The sequence below is a fragment of the Pipistrellus kuhlii genome, unplaced genomic scaffold, assembly GCF_014108245.1.
Source record: "Pipistrellus kuhlii isolate mPipKuh1 unplaced genomic scaffold, mPipKuh1.p scaffold_m20_p_27, whole genome shotgun sequence".
Lineage (NCBI taxonomy): Eukaryota > Metazoa > Chordata > Mammalia > Chiroptera > Vespertilionidae > Pipistrellus > Pipistrellus kuhlii.
Window position 1 is genome coordinate 6,937,193 of NW_023425526.1, and position 27,920 is coordinate 6,965,112.

General features: G+C 48.3%; 1 protein-coding gene across 2 annotated transcripts in view; it reads left to right on the top strand.

Moving 5' to 3' along the window:
• SLC9A2 (solute carrier family 9 member A2) overlaps positions 1-27,920 on the top strand; it is a 126,732-nt gene that overhangs the window by 49,191 nt on the left and 49,621 nt on the right. For both annotated transcript variants that reach the window (XM_045587294.1, XM_036453950.2), the window contains exon 3: positions 2,857-3,107. In XM_045587294.1, the coding sequence (XP_045443250.1) occupies positions 2,857-3,107 (251 nt within the window). The remainder of the gene's footprint in view (positions 1-2,856; positions 3,108-27,920) is intronic.

Below are 27,920 nucleotides of genomic sequence, written 5' to 3' on the forward strand. Positions count from 1 at the left end.
TCAGGAAGCAGGAGGCTTGTTGCTGCTGCGAAACCCGCGGTGAGAGGCCTGGGTGTGATGGGAGCAGCTGCGGCCGGGGCGTTCTGCTTGGCCAATGAGACCGCGGGCTGCCCGCGTCATCGGGGCCCGTCCGTCTTGTTCCAGGCGCTTCCAGGCCCGCTCTGCCCATGCTCCTGAGTGTTACACCCACATCCGGGGAGGAGCCCTGCTCGCTGAGGGGTGAGCCAGCTGTCCCAAGGCCGCGAGCATTTCCCTGTGTGCGGGGCGGCCTGGGGAAGTAACCCGCTCCCGGCACCCCGCCTGGGGTTAGGCGGGAGGAGAGGGGAAAGATCCCAGCACACCCGCCTCGTGTGGCTCTGAGGACCTCGGTGGGGGAGAGGCCGGGGGCTTCTCCCTGGGACACACGCGGTCCACCCCAGGGGACCTTGGAAGACTTGCCGGAGGCTCGGGCCTGGGCTGTGGGGTGGCCGCTGCAGGGGTGTGGCTGTGGGTGGATTGTGAGTTCCTCACACCCCGAGTGAGAGCTGGCATGGCCTCTGCTCTAACAGGCTGTGTGCCCAACGCCCTGCCAGCCGCTTTTCCGGAGACGCTGCCTTCCGTCCCAGTCAGAGGGGGCAGGGCACCTGCTTCCCTTGCGTTTTCCTTGCGGGTTCTGGGGGGAAGGGGGGTCAGCCGCTCCTGGCTTCAGCGGCTCAGGGGCCCCCGGCCATGTGTTTGAAGGATGGAGCCAGCGAACAGGAAGTGCCTGGCAGTTTTGAAGAGTATTAAACTAGCACTACATAAAGTCTGTAGAGTTTCAGAAACCAAGCAACAGTGTACTCTTGTCACCTTAGAGCAGTATTTCCCAACCTTCTCTCATGATGAGAATCACCTGGTGGAGTTGTTAAAACACAGATTCCTGAATCCCAACTAAGAAGTGCTAAACTAGAATTTTTGGGAACATATAGGTAAAATTGTATACTTAACTAGTGCTCTAAGACAGATTTTATATACAGAGCACTAAGTTAGGTATGCAATTTTACCTATATGTTCTCAAAAATTCTAGTTTAGCACTTCTTAGTTGGGATTCAGGAATCTGTGTTTTAACAACTCCACCAGGTGATTCTCATCATGAGAGAAGGTTGGGAAACACTGCCTTAGAGGCACAAAATATGTGTGAAGTTTTAGCACACACTCACACATATGTACCCACGCATACAGTCATACTGTCACATATGCACACATGCACAGTCACACATATGCGCCCACGTATACACAGTCGTGCTGTCACACATGCACACTGACACATATACACCCAGGCATACACACTCATACTCACACGTGCACACACGCACACTCACACATATACACACACATGCATACTCATACACTCACATGTGCACACACACTCCCACAACACAGGCTGCTGCCTCATGAGAAGACTCCTTTGGGTCTCACGCTGCACCGAGCATGCGTCTGTGTTGTGGGGGGTGGCGCTAGGCAGAGGGCCGCAGCCGCTGGGCGAAGGGTGCCCTCAGGTAGGGCACCAGCACAAGAGGACGGGTCCTTCCAGGGCGTTCCCCCCGACCAGCGAGTTCCCCCCGACCAGGGCCTTACCCTGACCAGGGCCTTACCCCGACCAGGGCCTTACCCCAAACAAGGGCCTTACCCCCACCAGGGCCTTACCCCGACCAGGGCCTTACCCCGACCAGGGCCTTCCCCCGACCAGGGCCTTACCCCCACCAGGGCCTTACCCCCACCAGGGCCTTACCCCGACCAGGGCCTTCCCCCCACCAGGGCCTTACCCCAACCAGGGCGTTCCCCCGACCAGGGCCTTACCCCCACCAGGGCCTTACCCCCACCAGGGCCTTACCCCCACCAGGGCCTTACCCCGACCAGGGCCTTACCCCGACCAGGGCCTTACCCCCACCAGGGCGTTCCCCCCAAACAAGGGTGTTGCCCTGACCAGGGCGTTCCCCCAAACAAGGGTGTTGCCCTGACCAGGGCGTTCCCCCAAACAAGGGCCTTACCCCCACCAGGGCCTTACCCCGACCAGGGCCTTACCCCGACCAGGGCCTTACCCCCACCAGGGCGTTCCCCCAAACAAGGGTGTTGCCCTGACCAGGGCGTTCCCCCAAACAAGGGTGTTGCCCTGACCAGGGCGTTCCCCCAAACAAGGGCCTTACCCCCACCAGGGCGTTCCCCCCAAACAAGGGCCTTACCCCGACCAGGGCGTTCCCCCAAACAAGGGCCTTACCCCGACCAGGGCCTTCCCCCCACCAGGGCCTTACCCCGACCAGGGCCTTACCCCGACCAGGGCCTTACCCCGACCAGGGCCTTACCCCGACCAGGGCCTTACCCCCACCAGGGCCTTACCCCGACCAGGGCGTTCCCCCCAAACAAGGGTGTTACCCTGACCAGGGCGTTCCCCCAAACAAGGGCCTTACCCCGACCAGGGCGTTCCCCCTACCGGGCTAGGGGGTGACAGTTCACGCCACACTCTCAGCCTCAGGAGGACAGGCAGGTGTGCCAGACGGCAACCAGGCTTTCAAGAAGCTCCACGTGGTGTCTAAGCTTTGACGTTTTTGGAGTCAGGTGTGCAATAATTTTGAATTCTCTTCTCACTTACTTTTAGAAAACGTTTTCCTGCCAACATGCAATTAACAAAGCCTTTAGTTTAAAGCTACTGAACGTGATTTAATAAGCAAATGCGCAGGAACTGCCAGTCACCTCCTGGTGCCAGGAGGCAGGTCCTCCAAGAGGCAGGCCTGTGTGGTGGGGGGGTGAAGGGGGGTAACGGGGGGGGGGTGACGGGGTGGTGATGGGGGTGTGATGGGGGGGCGGCTGGAGGAGCTGACAGGTGCTCCCTCCCCACAGGTCCTGTACAACCTGTTCAAGTCCTTCTGCCAGATGAAGACCATTGAGACCGTGGACGTGTTTGCCGGCATTGCCAACTTCTTCGTCGTGGGCATCGGCGGCATGCTGATTGGCGTGCTCCTGGGCTTCATAGCGGCGTTCACCACTCGGTTCACACATAACATACGGGTGATCGAGCCACTCTTTGTCTTCCTGTACAGCTATCTGTCCTACATCACCGCCGAGATGTTCCACCTCTCAGGCATCATGGCGTAAGTATCTGGTTCCTCGTTAAAAGCTCAGACTCATGTATTCCAAGCTAAACATGTCCAAGTTATATTCTTCTAAGAACAATTAAAAATGGGGTTTTTTTACTCTCTGTTTCAAAGAAATGAGAATACACAGCGGCCAGCTTCCTACTGCAGCCCCTGGCGCTGGAACGGGAAGCTGCTTAACAGCCTGTCGGGTCTCTGTGAGACGTGGCGATCAGCTGCTGGGCTGGCTGCCGGGGCCACTAGTTTCCGAGTTTGGTGCCCGTTCTGTGGCGTCCATGTGGCTGTGCACGGCCCCCGGTGCCATCGCCCAGCACGCTGGTTCTGGCTTGCTCATGGGAACCCAGCAGCAATGTCAGCAGCAGAAAACCTTCCTCTGTGGGAGGTGTTATCTTAGCGAACCGCTGAATTTCGCTCCCAGCAGCAGGCGATGGGCAAGCACATACGCATGTACTTTTGGTTTATATTTTAATTTTTTATATATATATATTTTATTGATTTTGTACAGAGAGGAAGCGAGAGAGATAGAGAGTTAGAAACATCGATGAGAGAGAGTCATTGGTCAGCTGCCTCTTGCACACCCCCTACTGGGCATATGCCCGCAACCAAGGTACATGCCCTTGACCAGAATCGAACCCGGGACCCTTCAGTCCCCAAGCCGACGCTCTATCCATTGAGCCAAACCGGTTTCGGCTTGGTTTATATTTTAAATAAAGACACTTGGTCATAGGCAGGGAAGGCATAAAGCGGGACTTATTTCTTCATTGAAGGTTCGGGGGGGGGGGGGCGCCTCGGGCACCAGCTGACTGGAAGGGTCCTCGCACGTAGGCTGAAGGATGGCAGGGCTCGGACCCGGAGCCTTTGGAGGGAGGCTCCTCGCTGGGGGGATGTTCCTGAGGCTCCAAACCCAGCCCCTCGGGTTGCCGCTCGCTCGCAGACAGTCAGGGCGCCGCAGGGGCGGGCCGCCGTGCCCGCTGGGTGCATAGGGGTGCGGTGGCTGCGCGCTGGCCTGCAGGCCGAGCTGCCGTGCGCGTTCAGGTGCCGCCGTGGCACAGGTGTGCGTCTCGCCGTCTGACCGCTGCTGCTTCCACTGAGGCTGTTTGTTCTGCCGCCTCCACGCCTGTTGGTCAGAGCAGGTGCGTGTGCGGTGCAGGGAGACGGGCCACTGTGGTGAGCCCACGAGGTGAACGCTGGGCGGCTTTCCGCTCCCCGAGAACCTAAGGAGCGCACTCCATCGGTGTGACCGGGCCAGGCCACGCGCGTCTGCCTCCGCCTCGGTCCGCCGGCAGTGTCATTGGAAGTGCCTGCCGGCCAGGTGCAAGGTCTCTGGAGTGACCGTGTGGCTCTGGGCCTGGCTTCCCAGAGCAGTCTGGTGCCTTGACGGTATGTTCGCGCATGCACACGTAAACATCCTGGAACCCCAGTTATCGAGGTGCGTCTGTCTGCCCGGGTTCCAGGGCAGGGGGTGGGGTGGGATGGCCAGCAAGTGGGGCAGGGAGTGCTGGGGGTTGGGGTCCCGGGGCCTCCCTGCTTGGAAATGCCTGCGGCCAGGTCCACAGAGGCCAGAGGCGAGCTGCAAACCCTGACCTGCAGAGGAGCTGGCTCCGGGGCTCCGGATTCTGGGGCTGGGACAGGGCCAGGACAAGCAGGGTGCACTGTGGGCAGCTCAAAAACATCACTGTTTCCCACTTCCAAGTAGCCCCTCAGCTCCTAGCCAGGTGCGCAGAGGCATTGCTACAAGCCAGCAAGGACGGCCCTCGCACGCTGAACCATAAGCTCTTCCAAGGCGCGGCTCCGGCTCCAGCTCCACGCACACCCACCGCAGCGCTCCGAGAGGCCACGCCTGTTTCTGATGCGGGTGCTTTGTGTCCCTTCCCAGCTCCGCACATGCGAGGCTTCTGGGTAGCCCAGCACAGCCGCGCCTGCCCCGGATAGGGCGCTGGGTGTCCACCCTCCTGCGGCTCCCGGGGTGCGGACCAGAGCCCAGGGCAGTGATGAGATTGGAGCTGCATGTCCCCTTGCACCGCCCCCAGAACCAGTGACTTCTCCGTGTTGGAATTGCCTGGGTCAGAAGTCCCTGCCCTACTTAGTGCTAATTGCACTTTCTTCTGCAACTTCAAACACATGTGCAGGTGTGGGGTGAAGGCATATACGAGCTGTGCAGCACACTCAGCAATGCCCTTTCCCACTGAGGAGAAACGGGCAGCTGCAGGGAAGCTGCTCACACCGAGAGGCAGGCCAGCAACCTCTCTGGCCAGTGGCTCCTGGACTGAGAAACGCGTCCTGCCCTCCTCCCTCACTCCCCCCCAGCCCTCCCCCTCCTCCTCCTCCCTCACTCCTTCCCCCCAGCCCTCCCCCTCCTCCTCCTCCCTCACTCCTTCCCCCCAGCCCTCCCCCTCCTCCTCCTCCCTCACACCTTCCCCCTAGCCCTCCCCCTCCTCCTCCCTCACACCTTCCCCCCAGCCCTCCTCCTCCTCCTCCTCCCTCACTCCTTCCCCCCAGCCCTCCCCCTCCTCCTCCTCCCTCACACCTTCCCCCTAGCCCTCCCCCTCCTCCTCCCTCACACCTTCCCCCCAGCCCTCCTCCTCCTCCTCCTCCCTCACTCCTTCCCCCCAGCCCTCCCCCTCCCCCTCCTCCCTCACTCCTTCCCCCAGCCCTCCTCCTCCTCTTCCTCCCTCACACCTTCCCCTCAGCCCTTCCCCTCCTCCTCTCCTCCCTCACACCTTCCCCCTAGCCCTCCCCCTCCTCCTCCCTCCTTCCCCCCAGCCCTCCTCCTCCTCCTCCTCCCTCACACCTTCCCCCAGCCCTCCCTCTCCTCTTCCTCACTCCTTCCCCCCAGCCCTCCCCCTCCTCCTCCTCCCTCACACCTTCCCCCCAGCCCTCCCCCTCCCCCTCCTCCCTCCCTCCTTCCCCCCAGCCCTCCTCCTCCTCCTCCTCCCTCACACCTTCCCCCTAGCCCTCCCCCTCCTCCTCCCTCCTTCCCCCCAGCCCTCCTCCTCCTCCTCCTCCCTCACACCTTCCCCCCAGCCCTCCCTCTTCTCTTCCTCCCTCACTCCTTCCCCCCAGCCCTCCTCCTCCCCTTCCTCCCTCACACCTTCCCCCCAGCCCTCCCTCTCCCCTTCCTCCCTCACTCCTTCCCCCCAGCCCTCCTCCTCCTCCTCCTCCTCCCTCACACCTTCCCCCCAGCCCTCCCCCTCCTCCTCCTCCCTCACACCTTCCCCCCAGCCCTTCCTCTCCTCCTCCCTCAGTCCTTCCCCCAGCCCTCCCCCTCCTCCTCCGCCGCCTGCAGTCCCGGCCCCTCTGGTCCAGCTGTGACTCGGTGGACAGGGTGGCCTGTGCCAGAATGAGGGCACGTGCCCAATGGGCATGAGGCCGGAGTCTGATGGGAAGGAAGCTCCTCCAGGCCCAGAGGGCGGGGGCTGGTGCGAAGCAGGCAGTCTTCGGTAAGCACGGGGCGGGCTCGGCACAATTTCCCTGGGCGATGTCGGCTGCAGGGACCTCGGGCCTCACAAAGCCTCTTGTAGCAGTTGATCTCTTTGTTATGAACTTGTGGTTTGATATAATTTCAGTGACAGAGTGACGTAAGTTGGACAGGTGGAATTACAGCCGTCTCTCCCGCCATCTTACGTTACTTGGAGAGCTAGCTTGTGGGCTGTCTCAGGTTTGTCTCCCTGTGTGGCCTCTCCTAGTAAATTAAAACCTAATGTGATGCTCAGGAATTATTTACACTTACGGCTCCCTGTGTGTCCAGGAGGTTTGGCTGCAAACACTAAGAGGGTAGATGAAACCCCATTTTCTACTGCACTCCTGCTCCTGACTAAGTTTTGTGCAGAGAAAGTGTTTGTAATGTGCACATGTCTGTGCACGTGTGTGAGAGAGTGTGCACATGTGCGCGTAAGTGTGGTATGCACGTGTGTAGTGCACTCATGTGTGTGCATGTGTGAATGTGTGTTGATCTGTGCACATTATGTGAGAATGTGCACCTGTGTGCACATTGTGTGAGAATGTGCACCTGTGTGTGCATTGTGTGAGAGTGCACGTGTTCACATGTTTATGTATGTGCACATTGTGTGTGTATGAGTGTGTACATGTGTGTTTGTGTTGTGTGTGCAGGTGTGCACATGTGTGTGCGGGTGTGCACGTGTGTGTGACTATGCACACGTGTGTGCACGCCGTGTGGGTGTGGGTGTGGGTGTGGGTGTGGGTGTGCTTCATGACACTGGAGCTAAGTTAAGGGCAGTTTCATAGTCCCTGAACAAGGAGCTTCCCATCTCACTGGCATCGCCCCGAGTGTCACAGCACTATAGCCGGGGTCGTAGGACAAGCTAAGTAGTTACTGATTTTAGAAATTCATGTCTAGTCTCATGTTTGGCTCTTCTGGGAGGCATGCTCAGAAGTATTGTAGCACACAGCTGATTGCCCAAGTCCTCTCCCTCCCCTGGACACCGACAGAGGCCTGCAGTCAGGCTGGGCAGTGAGCTCAGTGGCTCTCTCCCCTGTGACACCCCGCCTCTCGGGTCCCTGCCCTCACTCACCCAGTCTCCGGTGCCCAGTCAGTGGGCACTGAGCACACTGCCCTGAAGCAGGCGCTGTGGTCCGCAGCCCATGGGATGGTGGTTTCTCGTTGATGTGCTCCAGGAAGTTCAGAAATGGCTAAGCCCTTCTTCAGGTAGGAGAGCAGGCATCCATATTTCTTAGTTTCATTTTCATGGGTTAATAATTTCTTAACCTTTCCTCCCCCAAGGATGCTTAGAATGTGTTCTGTTTGGTGTTTCAATTATTCTGGAAGCATTATTGCAAAGAAGAAGTGGTAATTGTTAGTCTCGTGTTGTGAATGACTGAATCGAGGCCCAGTGGACTGAAATCAGGACCGTGTGTGAGACTTGGGCCTGGCTGGCAGTCATCTGGCCAGTCCGGGACACGGCCCAGTCTCCCCTTTATCACCCAAACAAGCAGTTTAATAACTCTTACAAAGAGGATGCCCGGCCGCATGGAAGATGCCCTCCTTCCTGCTTCCTCTCTGTGAGCTGGTCATTGCCGTGTATGTAACGCCCTGATAAACATGTGAGAGGGCCTGTTTGTCATTGCAAAGTTCTGTCTGGTTCCCCTCTGTGCCAGCGTCCGCAGCACTCAGACCATCTGCTCAGATGCAGTCAGGTGCAGGCACAGCCCTCATGCCAGACGCTCCCGGTTACAGAATGTCAGGTGCTGGTCTTTTCCAGAAAGGCACGTGGCACCGCAGCACACTCCTGAGCATTCTGTGTGTGTGCGCGTCTATGTGCGTGCGAATGAGCAAGGCGGGCTTCTCTTACTCACCTTCCAGACCGGATCCATCTTTGCTGAATGTCTTTCTTAGAGCAGGACCAAGACTGGGAGCTTTAATGGGCATGTCACGTGGTGTCCCCGGGATGAGTATTTGCTCCCACGCCCTGACCGGCCTCCAGGCCCACCCCTGAGCCTCAGCCTCCCAGCTAGAGAGCAAGTAGACCACCAGCTTGCTCACAGGCAGCGCTATCTCACTTCAAGCCTACCTCCATCCCAACCCCCACCCTGCGCCTGCACACATGCAGGTTTGCAGGAGAAATGACCTTAAAGGACCGAGTCTGTGCATGAGGGTGGTCCTCACCCTGCAGCCAGCACCTAGCGTGGCTGTTCACCCCGCAACAGAAATCTCATGATGACCCCAAGCCCAACACAAATGCTAACTGGAAGGGTGGTGATGGCAGTAGAAAAATAAGGCAGGAAATTAATAAGTAATGAGAAAACAAATCATTACTTCTTTAATTTTCTGGGAAAAGGCAAAAAACAAAGAAACAAAAAGTTTATTTTTTTATAATGATTGACATATCTTTTATTTGCCTTTATATAGTTTTATCTAAACTGAACTGCAGGACAAATGGCAGGAGGGTATTTGAAATTATAAACCAGTTTTTCAAGATTAATTAAGATATAATCCTATTAGAGGCCTGGTGCATGAAATTCGTGCATGGGGGAGGGGTGTCCCTCAGCACAGTTTGCACCCTCTCCAATCTGGGACCCCTCAAAGGATGTGCTACTGCCCATTTAGGCCCGATCTTAGGATCTTGGGATCGGGCCTAAATGGGCAGTTGGACATGCCTCACACAATCCAGGACTGCTGGCTCCCAACCACTAACCTGCTTGTCTGCCTGATTGCCCCTAACTGCTTCTGCCTGCCAGCCTGGTCACCCCCTAACCACTCCCTTGCCAGCCTGATCGATGCCTAACAGCTCCCCTGCCGGCCCAGTTGCCCCTAACTGCTCTCCCCTGCAGGCCCAGTCACCCCTAACTGTCCTCCCCTGTTGGCCTGGTTCCCCTAAACTGCCCTCCTTTAAAGGTCTGGTCCCCCCCAGCTGCTCTCCCCTGCAGGCCTGGGTACCCCCAACTGCCATCCCCTGCAGGCCTGGATCCCTTACAACTGTCCTCCCCTGCTGGCCTGATAGCCCATAACTGTCCTCCCCTGCTGGCCATCTTGTAGCAGCCATCTTGTGTCCACATAGAAGCGGCCACCTTGTGTGTTGAACTGATGGTTAATTTGCATATTACTCTTTTATTAGATAGGATATAATAAAGAGATAATATGCAGGAGAAACCAAGATGGTGGCATAGGGTAAACACCTAAATGCAATCTACCACAACAGTTTTAAAATTACAACTGGAAACCAGAGAAACATCACCCTGAAACAATAGACGGCTGGCTGAGTGGAAGTTCTACCATCTAGGAAGGTAACAGAAGGGACGCTGAGCCTCAGGAGTTGTGGAGGTGCGGAGATCTGTGCGCGGGAAAAGGTGGCCTCCGAGTTCGCGGAGAGGGCATGCGGAGAGGGAGGGCAGCTAACGCGCAGCTGGCTTTCTTGTTCAGGAGGAAAACAGAACCACCCTATTGCACTGATAGACAGCCCCAGTCATGGAGAAGCTGGACTGTCAGGCAGTGGGCAAAACTCTCTCGGAGGTGCTTGTAGCCAGCAGCCATAGCTGCGGGACTCAGGAATCGGACCTTCTTAGGGAGGGGCTGAAGGGAAACCAAAGCTTGTCTGCACCACCCTGAGACTCCGCCCCATCCAAGTGGAGCACAGAAGCCCTCCTAGCTGAGATACTGCTGATCCTTACAGCCAATTGGCTTGGAGATCAATGCTTCCCAGTGATACCAACAATAAGCAAGGCTTAACAACAAGACTGCACATACAGCCCACAAAGGGCTGCACTAAGACTGTCCACCTCAGGTAACTGGGAAGGCTGTGCTACTGGGCTCTGCCAGGACACCTAACACACAAAACTATTCATTAAACCAGGAAAGCAGCTCAAATGCAGAAAAGAGGCAGGACACAAAGGAAGAAAATGGAGAAAAGTAAAAGAATCTATATTGAGTTCAAAACCACAGTTTTAAGGATTTTCAAGAATTTCCTAGAAAATGCCGATAAAATAAATGAGACCTTTGAGATATGAAAAGGGATCAACTAGAAATAATGAATACATTGTCTGAAATAAAAAAATATATATTATAGAGTCCTAAAAGCAGAATGGAAGATCACAAGAATCAAGTAAAAGATTTGGAACACAAAGAGCCAGAGGACATAACTCCACAGAAGCAAGAAGACAAGAGAATCCAGAAAGTTGAAGATAATGTAAAGAAACCTCTGGGACAACTTCAAACAAACCAACATTAGAATTATGGGGGGTCCCAGAAGAAGAGAGAAAGCAAGATATCAAAAACCTATTGGAAGAAATAGTGACAGAAAACTTGCCCCACCTGGGGAAAGAATTAGACTTACAAGTCCAGGAAGCACACAGAACCCCAAACAAAAGGAATCCAAAGAGGATAACATCAAGACACATCATAATTAAAATTCCAAGAGCAAAAGACAAAGAGAGAATATTTAAAGCAGCAAGAGAAAAACAGGTAGTTACCTATAAAGGAGCACCCATATGATTGTCAGCTGATTTCTCAACAGAAACCATGCAGGCTAGATGGGAATGGCAAGAAATATTCAAGGTGCTGAATAGCAAGAACCTACAGCCAAAATTACTCTACACAGCAAAGCTATTACTCAGAATCGAAGGCCAGATAAAGAGCTTCACAAATAAAAAATAAAAAAAGCTAAAGGAGTTCATCACCACCAAACCAGAATTATATGAATTGCTGAAGGGGGTTCTTTAGGAAGAGGAAGAAGATAAAGATAAAAATTATTTACAACGAATATGTAACTATCAACAAGTGAATCTAAAAACCAAGGAAATTAAAAAATCTGATGAACAATATTAACTGGTGAATATAATAGAATCAGGGGTATGGAAGGGGAGTGAACTGACGATTCTCAGGGAAAAGGGGAATGGGGGTTGGGGGAAGGAACTGAACAAAAACTGTGCACCTATGGATGAGGACAATGGGGGGTGGGGAAAGGGCAGAGGGTCGGGTGGGAACCTGGTGGAGGGGAGCAATGGAGGGGGGAAAAAGAGGAACATTTGTAATAATCTGAACAATAAAGATTTATTTAAAAATAAATAAATAAATAAATAAATAAATAAATAAATAAATAGGTACTATGCAAATTGACCATCAGTCCAACACACAAAATGGCCACCCCTATGGGGACACAAGATGGCCACCACAAGATGGCTAACAGAGGAGGGCAGTTGGGGGCAACCAGGCCTTCAGGAAAAGATAGTTGGGGGGGAGGGACAGGGGAAGAGACTAGGCCTGGAGGGGAAGACAGTTAGGGGCAATTGGGCTGGCAGGGGAAGGCAGTTAGGGGTGGCCAGGCCAGCAGAGGAGGGAAGTTGGGGGCAAAGAGGCTAGCAGGGGAGCAGTTAGGCATCAATCAGGCTGGCATGGGAGTGGTTAAGGAGGTGATCAGGCTGGCAGGCAGAAGTGGTTAGGGGAAATCAGGAAGGCAAGAAGGCGAGCAGTTGGGAGCCAGCAGACCTGGATTGTGAGAGGGGTGTCCGACTGCCCATTTAGACTCGATCCAGGTGGGATCGGGTCTAAACTGGCAGTTTAACATCCCTCGAGGGCTCCCAGTTTGGAGGGTGCTGGGCTGAGGGACACCCCTCCACCCCGTGCACAAATTTCGTGCACTGGGCCTCTATTTTTAAATAAAGTGATTCAAGTTTCAGCTCTTTCTCATTCATTCTTCCTGCCCTGGCCTCTGCTGGTGATCCACCTGCTTTCCTCCAGTGCAGTCATATGTAGGGGCCCCTGGGATGTCCACACAGAATCCAGGCCCAGTCAGACAGCCAACTCCATAGGCCTGGGAGAGGCCTGTGTTTTCCCAAGGGTTTCCAATAATGATGTCATCCACAGACCATACTTTATAAAAATCTTTATTATTGAAAGTATTACGTATGTCCTCTTTCTTCTCCCAATAACCCCTTCTAGCTCCCCACCCCCACCTCAGGCCTTCACCACCCCACTGTCTGTGTCTATGGTTATGCATAGATGCATTTAAATTCCTGGGTAGGTTGATCACTTCCCACCCACCACCCACCTTCCCTCTGAGATTCCACAGTCTGTTCCATTCTTCTATGTCTGCTGGTCTATTTTGTTCATTAGTTTATTTTGTTTATTAGATTCCACAAATGAGTGAGATCATGTGATACTTGACTTTCTTTAATTGATGTATGTCACTCAGCATGATACTCTCACTGTTCCTCCATGCTGTCTCACAGGGTACAAGATCCTTCTTTTTTATTGTTGCATAGTATTTCATGGTGTAATTGTACCACAGCTTTTTTATCCACTCCTCTACTGATGGGCATTTGGGCTATTTCCAGATCTTAGCTATTGTAAATTGAACTGCTATGAACATGGGGGTGCATATGTTCTTTCTTATCAGTGTTTCAGGGTTCTTAGGATATATTCCTAAAAGTGGGATTACTGGGTCAAATGGCAGTTCATTTTTAATTGTTTGAGGAAACTCCATACTGTTCTCCACAGTGGCTGCACCAGTCTGCATTCTCACCAGCAGTGCACAAGGATTCCTTTATCTACACATCTTCACCAGCACTTGTCATTTGTTGATTTGATGGTAGCCATTCTGTCAGGTATGAGGTGATGCCTCCTTGTCTTTTTAATTTGCATCTCTCTGATGATCAGCGACATTGAGCATTTTTTTATATGTCTCTTGGCCATCTGTATGTCCTTTTTGGAGAAGTATCTACTTAGGTCCTTTGCCCATTTTTTAATTGGATTGTTAGTATTCATTTTGTTAAGTTGTGTGAGTTCCTTATATATTTTGGATATTAACTCTATCAGTTGTATTATTGCCAAATATGTTCTCCCATACAGTGGACTCCATTTGTATTTTGTTGGTGGCTTCTTTTGCTGTGTGTAAGCTTTTTATTTTGATGTAGTCCCATTTGCTTATATTCATTTGTTTATATTTGTTTATTTTGATGTAGTCCCATTTGTTTAGTTTCCATTGTGCTGGAAAATGTATCTGTAAACATATTGCTATAAGAGATGTCTGAGATTTTGCTGTCTATGGTTTCTTCTAGGATTTTTATGGTTTCCTGTCTTACATTTAAGTTCTTTATCCATTTTGAGTTTATTCTTGCGTATGGTGTAAGTTGTTGGTCTAGTTTCATTTTTTTGCATGTATCTGTCTAATTTTCCCAACACCATTTATTGACTCCATTGTACGTAGTCTTGTCTTGACTCCATTGTACGTTCATACCTCTTTTGTCAGATATTAATTGAGAATAATGGTTTGGGTTGATTTCTGTGGTCTATGTTGTGTTCCATTGGTCTATATGCATGTTCTTGTGCCAGTACAAGGCTGTTTTGATTACAGTGGCTTTGAAGTACAACTTGAAATCAGATATTGTGATCCCTCCAACTTTGTTCTTCTTTCTCAAGATTGCGGCAGCTATTCAGGGTCTTTTTTGGTTCCATATAAATTTTTGGAGTATTTGTTTTAGATCATTGGTGTTTTAATATACATTACATTGAATCTGTAGATTGCTAAAGATCTATATATGATATAAACCAGTGGTTCTCAACCTTCCTAATGCTGCAACCCTTTAATATAGTCTCTCATGTTGTGGTGACCCCAACCATAAAATTATTTTCATTGCTACTTCATAACTATAATTTTGCTACTATTATGAATCACAATTAAATATCTGTGTTTCCCGATTATCTTAGGTGACTCCTGTAAAAATGCTGTTTGACTCCCCAAAAGGGTCGTGACCCACAGGTTAACTTCTGGTATAGACGTTTTAATGATGTTGATTCTACCAATCCATGAACAGGGTATATTCTTTCACTTGTGTATATCTTCCTCTCTCTTTTTTTCAATGTTCTGTCGTTTTTGGAGTATAGGTTTTCTACCTCCTTGGTTAAGTTTATTCCTAAGTATGTTAATTTTTCTGTTACAATTATAAATGAGATTTATTTTTTAGTTTCTTTCTGCGTGAGTTCATTATTGGTGTATAAAAATGCTTTGGGGTTTTGGGGGTTAATTTTGTGTCCTGCTACATTGCTGAATTAATTTATTAAGTCTAGTCATTTTTTGGTGGAGTCTTTAGGGTTTTCTATGTACAATATCATAAGCAGACCATACTTTTTAGTAGCACTTCAGTAAGAGCAGTAAAAGTGGACTGTACCAGAAAGAAGACTCACCCATGCTCCCAGTGCTGGTGTTGAACCCTGAGCAGTCTGGGTGTTTACTTGGTATGGGGCTGTTGCATGCTATTTCTCAGACCCAGGTCCCATGGCATCTCACCCCAACACAAGTAGCTCTCCAGCTGGAGACCTTCCATTTCACCGTCCAGATCCAGATTCAGTTCCTGCCTTTCAGGACTTCATCAGCACTCCCCTGCCCCCCACCGCCACCCCACCCCAGGAGCAAGGGCCCCATGGCTTTCCTGACGCTTGGGTTTCATCACATTTTTTACAATGGTTGTGGTCCTCTATGTGTTCATCCTCTCCACAAAGCCATACCTGCTTACTTTCCAGTAAGTGCTCCATAAGCATTAGTTGAATTGAATTGAAAGCATTCAAAGGGGAGGGAAACACCACAAAGGATGTGGAAAAATCCATGAAACTGGCAAGACTACATGAAAAATCAAACACTTATAATGGCTTGAATTTACTTTATTTCATTTTTTATGGCTTTAAGAAAGGTTGTTCAGTTTAATGCCTGGATCCTGATTTGAAAATATTATTTTCTTGCATTTTCCCGTATGTCATGCTCATTCGCTCTTGACTGTCAGGTTTCCTGGAAGAGGCAATGTGTTGTGAGGGAAGTCACCCCGGGTACTGTTTGACCTCGTGAGTGAGTGCTGCACTCTGAGAAGACAAAGTGCTTCTGGCCCCCTCCTGCCGCCTCCCAATCTCCACCACAACCGGGTCTCACAGCACCTATGCTCCCCAGTGAGGCTCAGCTTGTGCTTTCATATTTGGCAAAGTCTCTATGGAGAACATACACATATTAGTTGGGCTGTATTTTTGTGCAATTGAATCCATACTTTTTAAATATATATTTTTTATTGATTTCAGAGTGGAAGGGAGAGACTGAGAGATAGAAACCTCAATGGTGAAAGAGAATCATTGATCTGATGCCTCCTGCATGCTCTCTACTGGGAATTGAGCCTACAATCCAGGCATGTGCCCTGATTGGAAATCGAACCATGACCTCATGGTTCATAGGTCAACACACTCAGCCACTGAGTCACATCAGCTGGGCTGAATCCATACATTTAAAGATCACACACAAATATGGAATGGCAGCAAAAGAATTTTACAACATTTTTCCATAACTTAATTCTAAGCAGTTCAGATCACAGAAAAGGTCTCCTTACATGGTAATAAAATTACAGAATTGACCACTCTTGAAAAAAATAACAGCAGTTGTTATTTATAGATGGGACTAATGGAAGTGTGGCTTCAATATATGTGTAAACACAGACAGGATATGCATTTTTATCTGCACAAAGAGAAACCTGCTGCCTGCCTGCTTCGGACACACCTAGTTCTTCTGGTTAACAGATCGCGACCAGGAGTGGAGGGTGTGGATTGCATTAAGCTAGACTCAGGCAGCAGTGGTTGAACATGCGCTCAGGACCATGACAGGCAGAGAGCCATGCTAAGCATACCGAACGCCACCCGCTGCCCTCTCCAGGCGTCCCTTCTGTGGTGAGGAGTGGCACCCACAGAGGTGGCTGCAGTGCCTGCTAGGGTGCAGTCATGGAATATTATGCAAAGAGTTTCCGTTGGAATTTTCTATTAATCAAATAACAGATCATGTAAATAGAGAGTCTGATCCCCCAACTCCCCCTCCAAAGATTTGAGGTCATATTCGCTGGCCTGAATTCTTTCTTCGCTGAGTTTAGAGCAACAGAAGGATGAAGAAAACCTCTAAAGTATAAATGTGAAAGCAACTTATACTGCGCTAGCATCTCTGTCTCCACATCGGTGATAATCACCACACATTTATGTTAAAACATAATGTCAGGAAGATCAGAGGAGAATGCACCAGTGTTCTATACTTACCTTACCTCCATGTGGTGCACAGAATGGGTTCTAGGCTTTCAAAACATGACTATGTCTTGGGATGATACATGGGCAGATGCTGCATTGGATTTTAAACAAAATGAAAACCATGGCAGGAAACAATTCGTCTCCAACCCCTAGATCTGTGTCCTCCAGACCCATCCTCCACACATCCTTCTGGTCTTCCAGGCCCGTCCTCCTCACATCCTTCTGGTCCTCAGACCCGTCCTCCATACCCCTTTCTGGTCCTCCAGGCCCGTCCTCTACACATCCTTCTGGTCCTCCACACCATCCTCCCCACATTCTTCTGGTCCTCCTGACCCGTCCTCCTCACATCCTTCTGGTCCTCCAGGCCCGTCCTCCACACATCCTTCTGGTCCTCAGATTCATCCTCCACACATCCTTCTGGTCCTCAGATTCATCCTCCACACATCCTTCTGGTCCTCCACACTCGTCCTCCACACATTCTTCTGGTCCTCCTGATCTGTCCTCCCCACATTCTTCTGGTCCTCCAGGCCCATCCTCCACACATCCTTCTAGTCCTCCACACATCCTTCTGGTCCTCAGATTCATCCTCCACACATCCTTCTGGTCCTCCACACCGTCCTCCACACATCCTTCTGGTCCTCAGATTCATCCTCCACACATCCTTCTGGTCCTCCACACCGTCCTCCACACATCCTTCTGGTCCTCCAGGCCCGTCCTCCTCACATCCTTCTGGTCCTCCACACCGTCCTCCACACATCCTTCTGGTCCTCCACACCCATCCTCCACACATCCTTCTGGTCCTCAGATTCATCCTCCACACATCCTTCTGGTCCTCCACACCGTCCTCCACACATCCTTCTGGTCCTCCATGCCCGTCCTCCACACATCCTTCTGGTCCTCCACACCCGTCCTCCACACATCCTTCTGGTCCTCCAGGCCCATCCTCCACACATCCTTCTGGTCCTCAGACCCATCCTCCACACCCCTTTCTGGTCCTCCACACCCGTCCTCCTCACATCCTTCTGGTCCTCAGACCCATCCTCCACACCCCTTTCTGGTCCTCCACACCATCCTCCCCACATCCTTCTGGTCCTCCATGCCCGTCCTCCACACATCCTTCTGGTCCTCCACACCCGTCCTCCACATATCCTTCTGATCCTCCAGGCCCGTTCTCCATGCATCCTTCTGGTTCTCCAGACCTGTCTTATGCATGTGCTTCTCAATTTTTTTCTAAGAAGCAAATCTGTTCATACTGCACCACCATTTTCATCAACAATTCATTTATGTACCCATGTAGCCATTGACTCAAAACATATTAACATGCCAGACACTATGCTAAGCATTGATTGCACGTTTTTTACCGTCGTGAATCTTCCATTGGGCTGGAAAAATAAATATATGATCAAAGATATAATTTCTTTCTCCATCCTGCCTGTGGAATAAAGTTTACCCTCCTAATGATAGCCTACGTCAGTGTCCTTTCCCATTTGCCGTAACCTTCATCCTGGTCTCCTCTCCTGCACCGGACACCCTCCTGCCACAGTTCCCCAAAAGCCCAACTCCTCATCTGTCTCCTGCCTTTGCACATGGACTCTTCCTTCTTTCTGCTTCCTCCCCTCTCCTCCCCTTTGTGTGGAGGTTGTGGACCCCTTTCCTGCAGTCCCCAGCATCACTGCCTTTCACATCTGCAGCCCCACAGGGTTGTCACAGTGCACTCTGTGACTCGTTCTCCTCTTGGACTGTGGACTCGCAAAGGGAGTGGCCACATCCATTGCTCTCACCTTCCTTACCCAGCACAGCACCTGGCCCAAGCAGATGCTAAGAAAATTTTGGTTGATACTAAATTGTTTTTCAAAAACATATTAATTAAATATAGAGGTTAGGAAAGAGAGACAGGTGTGGAAAGGAGGAGGGGAATAATTCACCAGCACCAGCTAACAAAAGTGAGGTCATAGTGGGAATACCAAAGTTGTATGTTTGAAGGATCTTTAGAGTTAAGAAATTCAACTAGAATTTTCTGCAATGTAATAAGTCTAGTTAGGTTATTATTTTGTTGTTCATACTATCACATTGAAGGATGTTCAGAATGACGGAGAGAGACTGTGGACTTTAGGCATGAAATCTCACCTGTTCACACGACGGAGAAAGAAATCTCACCTTTCTGTCGTGTATAGCACTACTGTTATATGCTGTGACATGACCTTTTATCCAAGGACACTCCTGGCCCCATCCTTCAAACCCAGCAAGGCTGAGACAGTCAGACACCAGCCAGCACCGTGAGTTTCTCTTGCTTTAAAAAAAAATGAAGATGACTCAGATTTATGTTATGGTGACATTGGGGACATTCAGCTATAGATGATCTCTGAGGGGGACAAGAAAGGCTTTATTTCCCTCTTATCCTGGGAGACAATTTGGATTTGCCACTTTAATTGGAAGGAGACAAGTTCAGTTGTAGTTTTCTGAACTTATGGTGTGAATGACAGAAGTGCTTTGACTTGAGGTCAGAGTAAAATGCAATGCAGACCTCTGCTCAGTGAGAGCACCTGCTGGCCTTTGCTTGAGAGACATGACAGACCAGGACAGGGATTCTGGGAACATCTGTCCCAGCCTGCATGGGGCATCAGTGTCATAGACGTGCCCACACCCCCTGAACAGGACAAGGGCCAGCACCGAAGCCTCTGGAACCTGCAAGACTACGCCACTCCCTCCAGCATCTCCCTGGACTGGAAGGAAAGATAATTAAGTTACAGCGAGGTGTCTGGAAGACACAAGACTCAGTCCTGGGGTCCTGCTAAGGATACAGAGCAATTAAAATTGATCCTGTGGACATTCATGTAAAATTCATTTTTTTAGCCCTGGCTGGTGTGGCTTAGTTGGTTGAGTGTTAACCTGTACATGGAGAGGTCACTGGTTTGATTCCTAATCAGGGAACATGCCTAGGTTATGGACTCGTTCCCCAGTAGGGGGCATGCAAGAGGAAACCAACCAATATCTTTCTCCCTCTCCCTTCCTCTCTCACTAAAATCAATAAAAGCATATTTAAATTTTTTATTCAACTTTTTATTCCTACGCCAAAGCTGTATTTTTTTTCAATCATTTCTGAATAGAAATTTTCATGAAATTGCTCACATAATGAAATGAAGATACTCTGTCTGATTCCCTTTTTGTTGGGTGACTGATATCAACATAATCTCAAAAGGAAATGTTTACCACATTCAAAAAACAGTATTCTCCAGCCAGATAAAAATCACCTTTTGAAGGATAAACAAACAAAATCTAACGCCAAGAGTAAGTGAGTGGAATAGGGTTGGTATGAGAGATGTTTTATTTTAAAAAAGTAAAAGTGAAAAATGGTGGCAGAGTAAGAGGATGCGGCATGAACATGCTCCCAGGAACAAGCTGGAATTACAACTAAAATTCAGAAAAACTTACTGAATAGTCAATGGAAGGCTCGCTGGACAGAACCCTAACACCCAAGGACCGAAAGTGGACCCAGCATAGAGACTGGTAGGAGGGGCAGAGGTGTGAAAGGGCTGGCTGAGAGCACACAGGCAGCAACTGAAGTTCTGGAGAGAGATCACAGCCATAGGAGGGTTGCCACTGAGAACTCTGGGATCTAATCCCTAAGCTGGGCCTCCCCAGCAAAGAGCACCAGAACTGAGAAGGGTACCCACATAACACCTGGCTGTGAAAAGCAGTGAGGTGCTATCTGCCAGTGAGTGACAGCTGAAAATTCAGGCACCCTTTTAAAGGGCCAATGCACAAAATTCCCTGTGGAACCACCCACCTTGTGCCCAGGCAGAGGGGGGGTGAAGTGAACTGGAGCTGTGAGAGCAGAACCCAGGACTGGAAACTTGGGGAATAGAACTCAGAAGGCATATACCCCAAGTTTCCTGGGCTGAGTCATTCCCTCACACAATGGAGGACATCTTTCCCACATAGACATCTGTCTTGCATTGGGGGAAGACAGTTGACACAACCTATTGGAAAACACCTTGCCCTGAGGACACTTACCCCATCATCCACCATAAGCATCTGCAGAGACAAGCAGTGGGCCTTTCCCACATGTCAAGTCCAAAAAAAATAAATAAATAAAAATAAAAATAAAAATAAATCCCTAAGTGGCAGCTCTGACCAACTTTAAAATAATTTTTCATGAGAATTTTCAACTGAAAATATTCAAGAACACCCAAATTGTGAGTAATATATTTATTTTATGATATTCATTGCAAATTGATTTTTAAAATTAAATTCAAAATATCATGGCCTGTGAGGATGGTTTCTGTTTTGGATGTGGCAGTAAACTGGTTAAGAGACCAAAAATAATAATTAGCCTCTAGGCAGAAGCAACTGCCCCACCCTGTTGAAAAACGGTTTCACCACACCTGGGGTGCAATTCAAGTCGGAATCCTATCAGTCTGTGGCAGAGGAGGTCTCTGGAGGCTTTGCGTCTTTGCCTGATCTAATTAGTCAGAAACAACCTTTAATACTAGTCACAAATTCAGAAAACCAAAATGAGGAGACAAAGAAACAACCCCCAAATGAAAGAATTAGAGAATTCTCCAGAAAATAGATAAATGAAGCAGAGGTAAGAATTTTATCTGAAACAGAGTTCAGAGTAATGATGATAAAGATGCTCAACAATATTAACAAAGATATAGTAACTGTATCTTTGAAAACAGAACAATCTGAGATAAAGAATGACATAGCACAAATAAAAAACACATTGGAAGGAATACACAGATTAGGGGAAGCTGAAGATCAAATCAATGAATTAGAAGAAAGAGTTGAAACTATCACTCAATTGGAGAACCAAATTAAAAAACAGGAGGACAGTTTAAGGGAGCTGTGGGACAATGTTAAATGTAACAATATTAAAATAGCAGGTGTTCCAGAAGAGGCAGAAAGGGATAAAGAAATTGAGAATATGTTTGAAGAAATAATGGCAGAAAACGACCATAATGTGGTAAAGGAAAAAGTCACATAAGTTCATGATGCACAGAGAATCCCAAGCAAGAAGAACCCAAACAGGCCCATGCCCAGAAACATAATAATTAAAATGCCAAAAGCTAAAAACAAAGAGAGAATCTTAAAGGCAGCAAGAGAAAAGAAAACTGTTACCTACAAAGGAGTTCCCATAAGGTTGACACCTGATTTTTCATCAGAAATTCTACAGGTGAGAAGGGAAAGGCATGAAGTACTCAAGGTAATGGAAAGCAAGGATATGAGACCAATATTACTACATCCAAAAAGAATATCATTCAAAATAGATGGTCAAATAAAGAGCTTCCCAGACAGACAAAAAACAAAAGACTAAAGGAGTAGATTCTCATCAAGCCTTTATTACAAAAAAAATGCTAAAGGAACTGCTGTAATGAGAAGGAACAGAGAGAAACTTAGCCATACAGAATTAAAATGGCTATAAATAAGTACCTATCAATAATAACCTAAATGTAAATGGATTAAATGCTCTAATAAGTAGGCATAGGGTAGCTGAATGGGTACAAAATTATAGAAGTTTTTCTCTCTTTTCTGCATCCAGCACGGAAAAGGAACGAGTCCAGTTGCTGAGTGAAGGAGCTGGGGACTAAGAAATTAAAGAAAGAAAGAGACCAAGATGCAGAAATAGAAGCAAGCTGGGAGCTAGGTGGAATGCCATTCTCTCTGATGGAGAGGCAGCAACTCCCTGAGCCACACAGCACATTTATTTTATATTCCCAATATAGGAAGTAACACCAAAGCTTGGGATCAAAGGAGCTTATTTGCATTCTTAAGTAGACCAGAGCATTCCTGGAGGTTGACTGGATTTACATATCTAGACCCAACCCTGATGACACCTGGGCTGATATGAAGGCCAAGCTGATAACATGTCTCCACCTTCTTGGGGAAACATGTATCTGAGATACAGGCTCTGCCAGTTGCCTCGGACTCAGCTCACAATTTAAAGAAATGCCCATATGCCTTTAACACATATGGGCATTTACACAAAATTGACCCACCTATACGCTGTCTACAAGAGACCCACCTCAAAACAAAGGACACACACAATATGAGAGTGAAAGAATGGGGGGGGGGGGGAAATTTCATGCAAATGGAAAAGTAAAACAAGCTAGAGTAGCAATACTCATAGCCAACAAAACAGACTTCAAAATGAAGGCCATCACAATAAACAACAAAGGTCACTACATAATACTAAAAGGATCGATCCAACAGAAGGATATAACCCTGGTAAACATATATACACCCAATATAGGAGCACCCAAATATTTTCTTTTTAAAAAAAACTTCTAGAATACTTTAACAGAGAGATTGACAACAATAAAGTCATAGTAGGGGACTTTTACACCCCACTGACTTAACTAAATAGATCTTCCAGACAAAAAGTTAACAAGGAAACTGGTTCTAAAGGACACACTGGATCAGAAGGATTTAATTGACATTTATAGAACATTTAACCCCAATGCGGCAGAATATACATTCTTCTCAAGTGCACATGGATCATTCACAGAGATAGACCACATGTTAGGACACAAAACAAGTCTCCACAAGTTCAAGGAGATAGATTACTAACCAGATAAAGAAAGAAATAAAATAAAATAAAAAACTTCCTGAAAACAAATGAAAATGAACATACAACAACCCAAAATCTCTGGACACAGCAAAAGCAATCATAAGAGGGAAGTTCATAGCACTACCGGCATACTTAAAAAAAAATCAGCAATAAACTATTTAACCTTATGCCTTAAAGAACTATAAAGAGAACAATAAGAAAAGCCCAGAGTAAGTAGAAGGAATGAAATAATAAAGATTAGAGCAGAAATAAATAACAGAGAGACTAAAAAAAATAAATTAATGAAACCAAGAGCTTGTTCTTTGAAAGGATTAAATAAAATTGATAAACAATTAGCCAGAGTCATCAAGAAACAGAGGACCCAAATAAATAAAATCAGAAATGAAAGTGGAGAAGTAGCTACTAACACCACAGAAGTGCAAAGGATTGTAAGAAAATACTATGAACAACCAATAAGCTGAACAATGTGGATGAAATAGACAAATTCCTAGAAAAATAAAAATTCCCAGATCTGAATCAGGAGGAATCAGAAAACCTGAATAGAATAAATAGAAGCAGTAATCAAAAAACCCCCAGCAAACAAAAGCCCAGGTACAGGTGGCTTCACAGGGGAGTCGTACCAAATATTCAAAGAAGAACTAATACCTATACTCCTCAAACTATTTTAGAAATCCAAGAGGAAGGAACACTTCCAAACTTTTTCTATGAGGCCAGCGTTATCATAATTCCAAACCCAGATAAAGACACAACAAAAAAAGAGAATTACAGGCCAATATCCCTGATGAACACAGATGCTAAAATCCTCAACAAAATATTAGCAAATTGCATTCAGCAATATATTAAAAATATCATACACTATGACAAATTGGGACTTATTCCAGGGATGCAAGGCTGGTAAAATATTTTCAAATCAATAAATGTGACATATCACATAAACAAATTGAAAAACAAAAACCACATGATCATATCAATAAACACAGAAAGCATTAGACAAAATCCAACACCCATTTCTGATAAAAAGTCTCAGCAAAGTGGGAATCAAGGGAGCACATCCCAACATGACAAAGGCCATATATGACAAAGCTCATCATACTCAAGGGGCAAAAATTGAAACCATTTCCCCTAAGAATAGGAACAAGACAGGGATGCCCACTTTCACCACTCCTGTTCAACATAGTACTGGAAGAGCTAGCCATGATGATTAGACAAGAAGAAGAAATAAAAGGCATCCAAATTGGAAAAGAAGAAAAACTGTCACTATTTGCAGATGACATGATATTATACATAGAAAACCCTAAGGACTCCACCAAAAAAAAACACTAGACTTAGTGAATTTGGCAAGTAACAGGATACAAAATTAAAACCCAGAAATCTATGTCTTTTTTATACATCACCTAGAGGCCCAGTGCACAAATTCATGCATTAGTGGGGTCTGGCTGGCCCACCAGAACAAGGCCAATCGGGGCCAGGCCGGCCTAGGGGTGGGGCCATGGGAGGTTGGTCAACTGGCCCCACCCCCGAGAAGGCTGGTTGGCCAGCTGCAGTGTGTGTCATAGCAACTGGTTGTTTCGGCTGTTCTGGTCACTCTGGTCATTCTGATCACTTGGCTTTTTTTTTTTTTTATCACTTGGCTTTTATATGTATAAATAATGAACTCATAGAAAGAAAAACTAATAAAAAAAAATACCATTTACAATTGCAACAAAAGCCATGGTTCTCAAAACTGCCTGGTACTGGCACAAAAACAGACATGGAACAGGACTGAGAACCCAGAAATTGACTCAAGCCATTATGCTCAATTAATATTTGACAAAGGAGGCAAGGGCATACAATGAAGTCAAGATAAGACAGTCTCTTCATTAAATGGTCTTGTGAAAATTGGATAGATACATTAAAAGGAAGGAAGGAAGGAAGGAAGGAAGGAAGGAAGGAAGGAAGGAAGGAAAGAAGGAAGGAAGGAAGGAAGGAAGGAAGGAAGGAAGGAAGGAAGGAAGGAAGGAAGGAGGAAGAAAGAAAGAGACCAACTTACACCATACACAAAAATAAACTCAAAATGGATAAAGGACTTAAACATAAGATGGGAAACCATAACAATCTCAGAGGAATTCACAGGCAGCAAAATATCAGTCATATGTTGTAGCAATATCTTTACCAATACTGCTCCTAGGGCAATGGAAATTAAGGAGAAAATAAACAAATGGAACTACCTGAAAATAAAAAACTTCTGCACAGCAAAAGAAACCATCAACAAAGCAACAAGAAAGCCCACTGGAGGGTAAAACATATATCCCAATGTTGTTTCCAATAAGGGTTAGACTCCAAAATTTACAGGGAACTCATACAACTTGAAAAAAGGAAGATAATCAATCCAATCAAACAATGAGCAAAGGGCCTAAATAGACACTTTTTGAAAAAAGACATACAGAAGGACATGCATGAAAACATGCTCCAAGTCACTAATCATCTGAGCAATGCAAATCAAAATGACAATGAGGTACCATCTCACACCTGTCAGAATGGCTATCATCAACAAATCAACAAAGGACAAGTGCTGGTGAGGATGCAGAGAAAAAGGAACCCTCGTGCACTGCTGGTGGGAATGCAGACTGGTGCAGCCACTGTGAAAAGCAGTATGGAGTTTCCTCAAAAAATTAAAAATGGAGCTCTCATTTGATCCAGTGATCCCACTTCTAGAAATATATCCCAAGAAAACAGAAACACCAATCAGACAGGATATATGCTCATAGCAGCACAATTTATAATAGCTAAGATTTGGAAACAGCCTAACTGCAGATGAGTGGATTAGAAAACTGCAGTACATCTACACAAATGGAATATTATGCTGCTGTAAAAACAAAGGAATTATTACCATTTGCAACAACATGCATGGACATGGAGAGCATTATGCTAAGCGAAATAAGCCAGTCAGAGGAAGAATAAATGTCACATGATCTCACTCATTTGTAGAATGTAATGAACATAAACTGATGAACAAAATAGAGTCAGAGTCATAGGAGCATTGAACAGACTGTACAACCTGTAAGGGAAGGGGAGAGGGGTAAGAGATCAACCAAAGGTCTTGCATGCACATGAGCATAACCCATGGACACAGACAGTAGTGGGGAGAGCGCATGTGCTGGAGGGTGGGACCAGCAACAAGGGGACAATGGGGCGGGGGGTGGGGGGAGGAGACTTATGTAATACTTTAAATAAAGAATTTCAATTATATTTTTTAAAAGGTGAAAGTGATTTGGAAAAGCTGGGTAGTGAGTATTTGGCCATTTATTTTTCTTCATTTTTGCCTGTAAGCTTAAATGCTTTATAATAAAATCATTTTGAAGCCTCATGTGCATAGGATTAGAGAATTTCAAGATGTAATGTGGCCAGGATAATCATTTTTGTTTGAATTTTTAAAGTGGCCACACTTGAGAAAGGCTCAGTAGTTTGTGTTGCTGGGTATGCCTCTCCCCTATAGCACATGTCATGACTCAGCTTTGTAATTGATTCTGGCTTTTTCCCTCATTATTTTATACTGAGTAAATCTTGCCTTTAAAATTCTGGTTAAAGAAAAATTAACCCAACTATGACAGAGGAAGATGTAGTTAACTGTAGTTAACCAGTGGCTTCTGTTCAGGGGGGCTGGCGAGGCGCCCCCTGCAGGCTCACCTGAGAGAGGCCGCTTCCCACCTCTGCCGGTGGGCTGCAGGCGGCGGGGGCCTATGTTTCCGGTGAGTCAGTGGACAGAGCTCTTGCCCATTCCTGTCACTGAGAACAGGACCAGCTCTGGCCACACTCTCCCGGGGCATGCCACCACCACGGGGAGGTGAGTGCCAGCAATGGTTGGGCAGCTGGGCCCTGGCTCCCACAGATGCTCCTCCTCACCCTGCAAGTGCTTTCCCAGGGGCTTCGCCAATGTGAAGGCTTGGGGATCTTGAGCTCGAGGTGACGCTAGGTTGCCCAGGAGGGTACTAGTGGGAGGAAGGCAGAAGGTCAAAGTGAGAGGAGGAAATGAGGCCCGGGAGGCAGAGGCCAGTGGCTTAGCCACAAGCCAAGGACTGCGAGCAGCCTCCGGACACGGAGTGGGCGAAGGGCACTCTCCTGGAGCTCCAGGAAGACCCAGCCGGAGCCTGGGTTTAGCCAGTGACCGGGGTTCAGACTTCCGGCCTGCACATGTGAGGTGATGTACGGCATTGTCAGTCACTCTCTTGGTCATTTCCTCCGGCGACCATAGGAGCCGGTGCAGACAGGCTGGCTGGGGGAGGCGGAGCAGGGCTGGGCGGGAGGCAGCCTTCCTCCTCAGAGAGGAGCAGTCGTGCGGAGTGGAGAGAGCAGGGGCTTGCTGTGGACCAGCTTCTGTGGCAGCCAGGGCCCTCGTGCTCGGCAGTGCCGTCGGGAGCAGGGGGCCTCGGCTGCCTTTGCTCTCTCGTCTGTGCAGTGAGCGATCAGAACCCGTGCGGGCAGCGGGCGCTAGGCGTCTGAACTGCCTGTGCGGCAGTCTGCCCAGCGCTAGAGCCGCGGAGCAGAGGTGCTGCAAGCACTGGCGATGGTTATCTGAGCCCACAGCTGTCCTCGGGCTTTGCTGTGTGTTTAACGAGAACCCTTCCTTTGGCGGCCACACGAGCCCTGTGTTCTCTGCCAGTCTGGGGCACTGACATTGGGCTGACCGCGTGGTCCTTGCTTGGCGGGCGTTGGTTCTGTTTGCACTGGGCACAGAAATGAGCCCACATGTCCGTATGGAGCACAG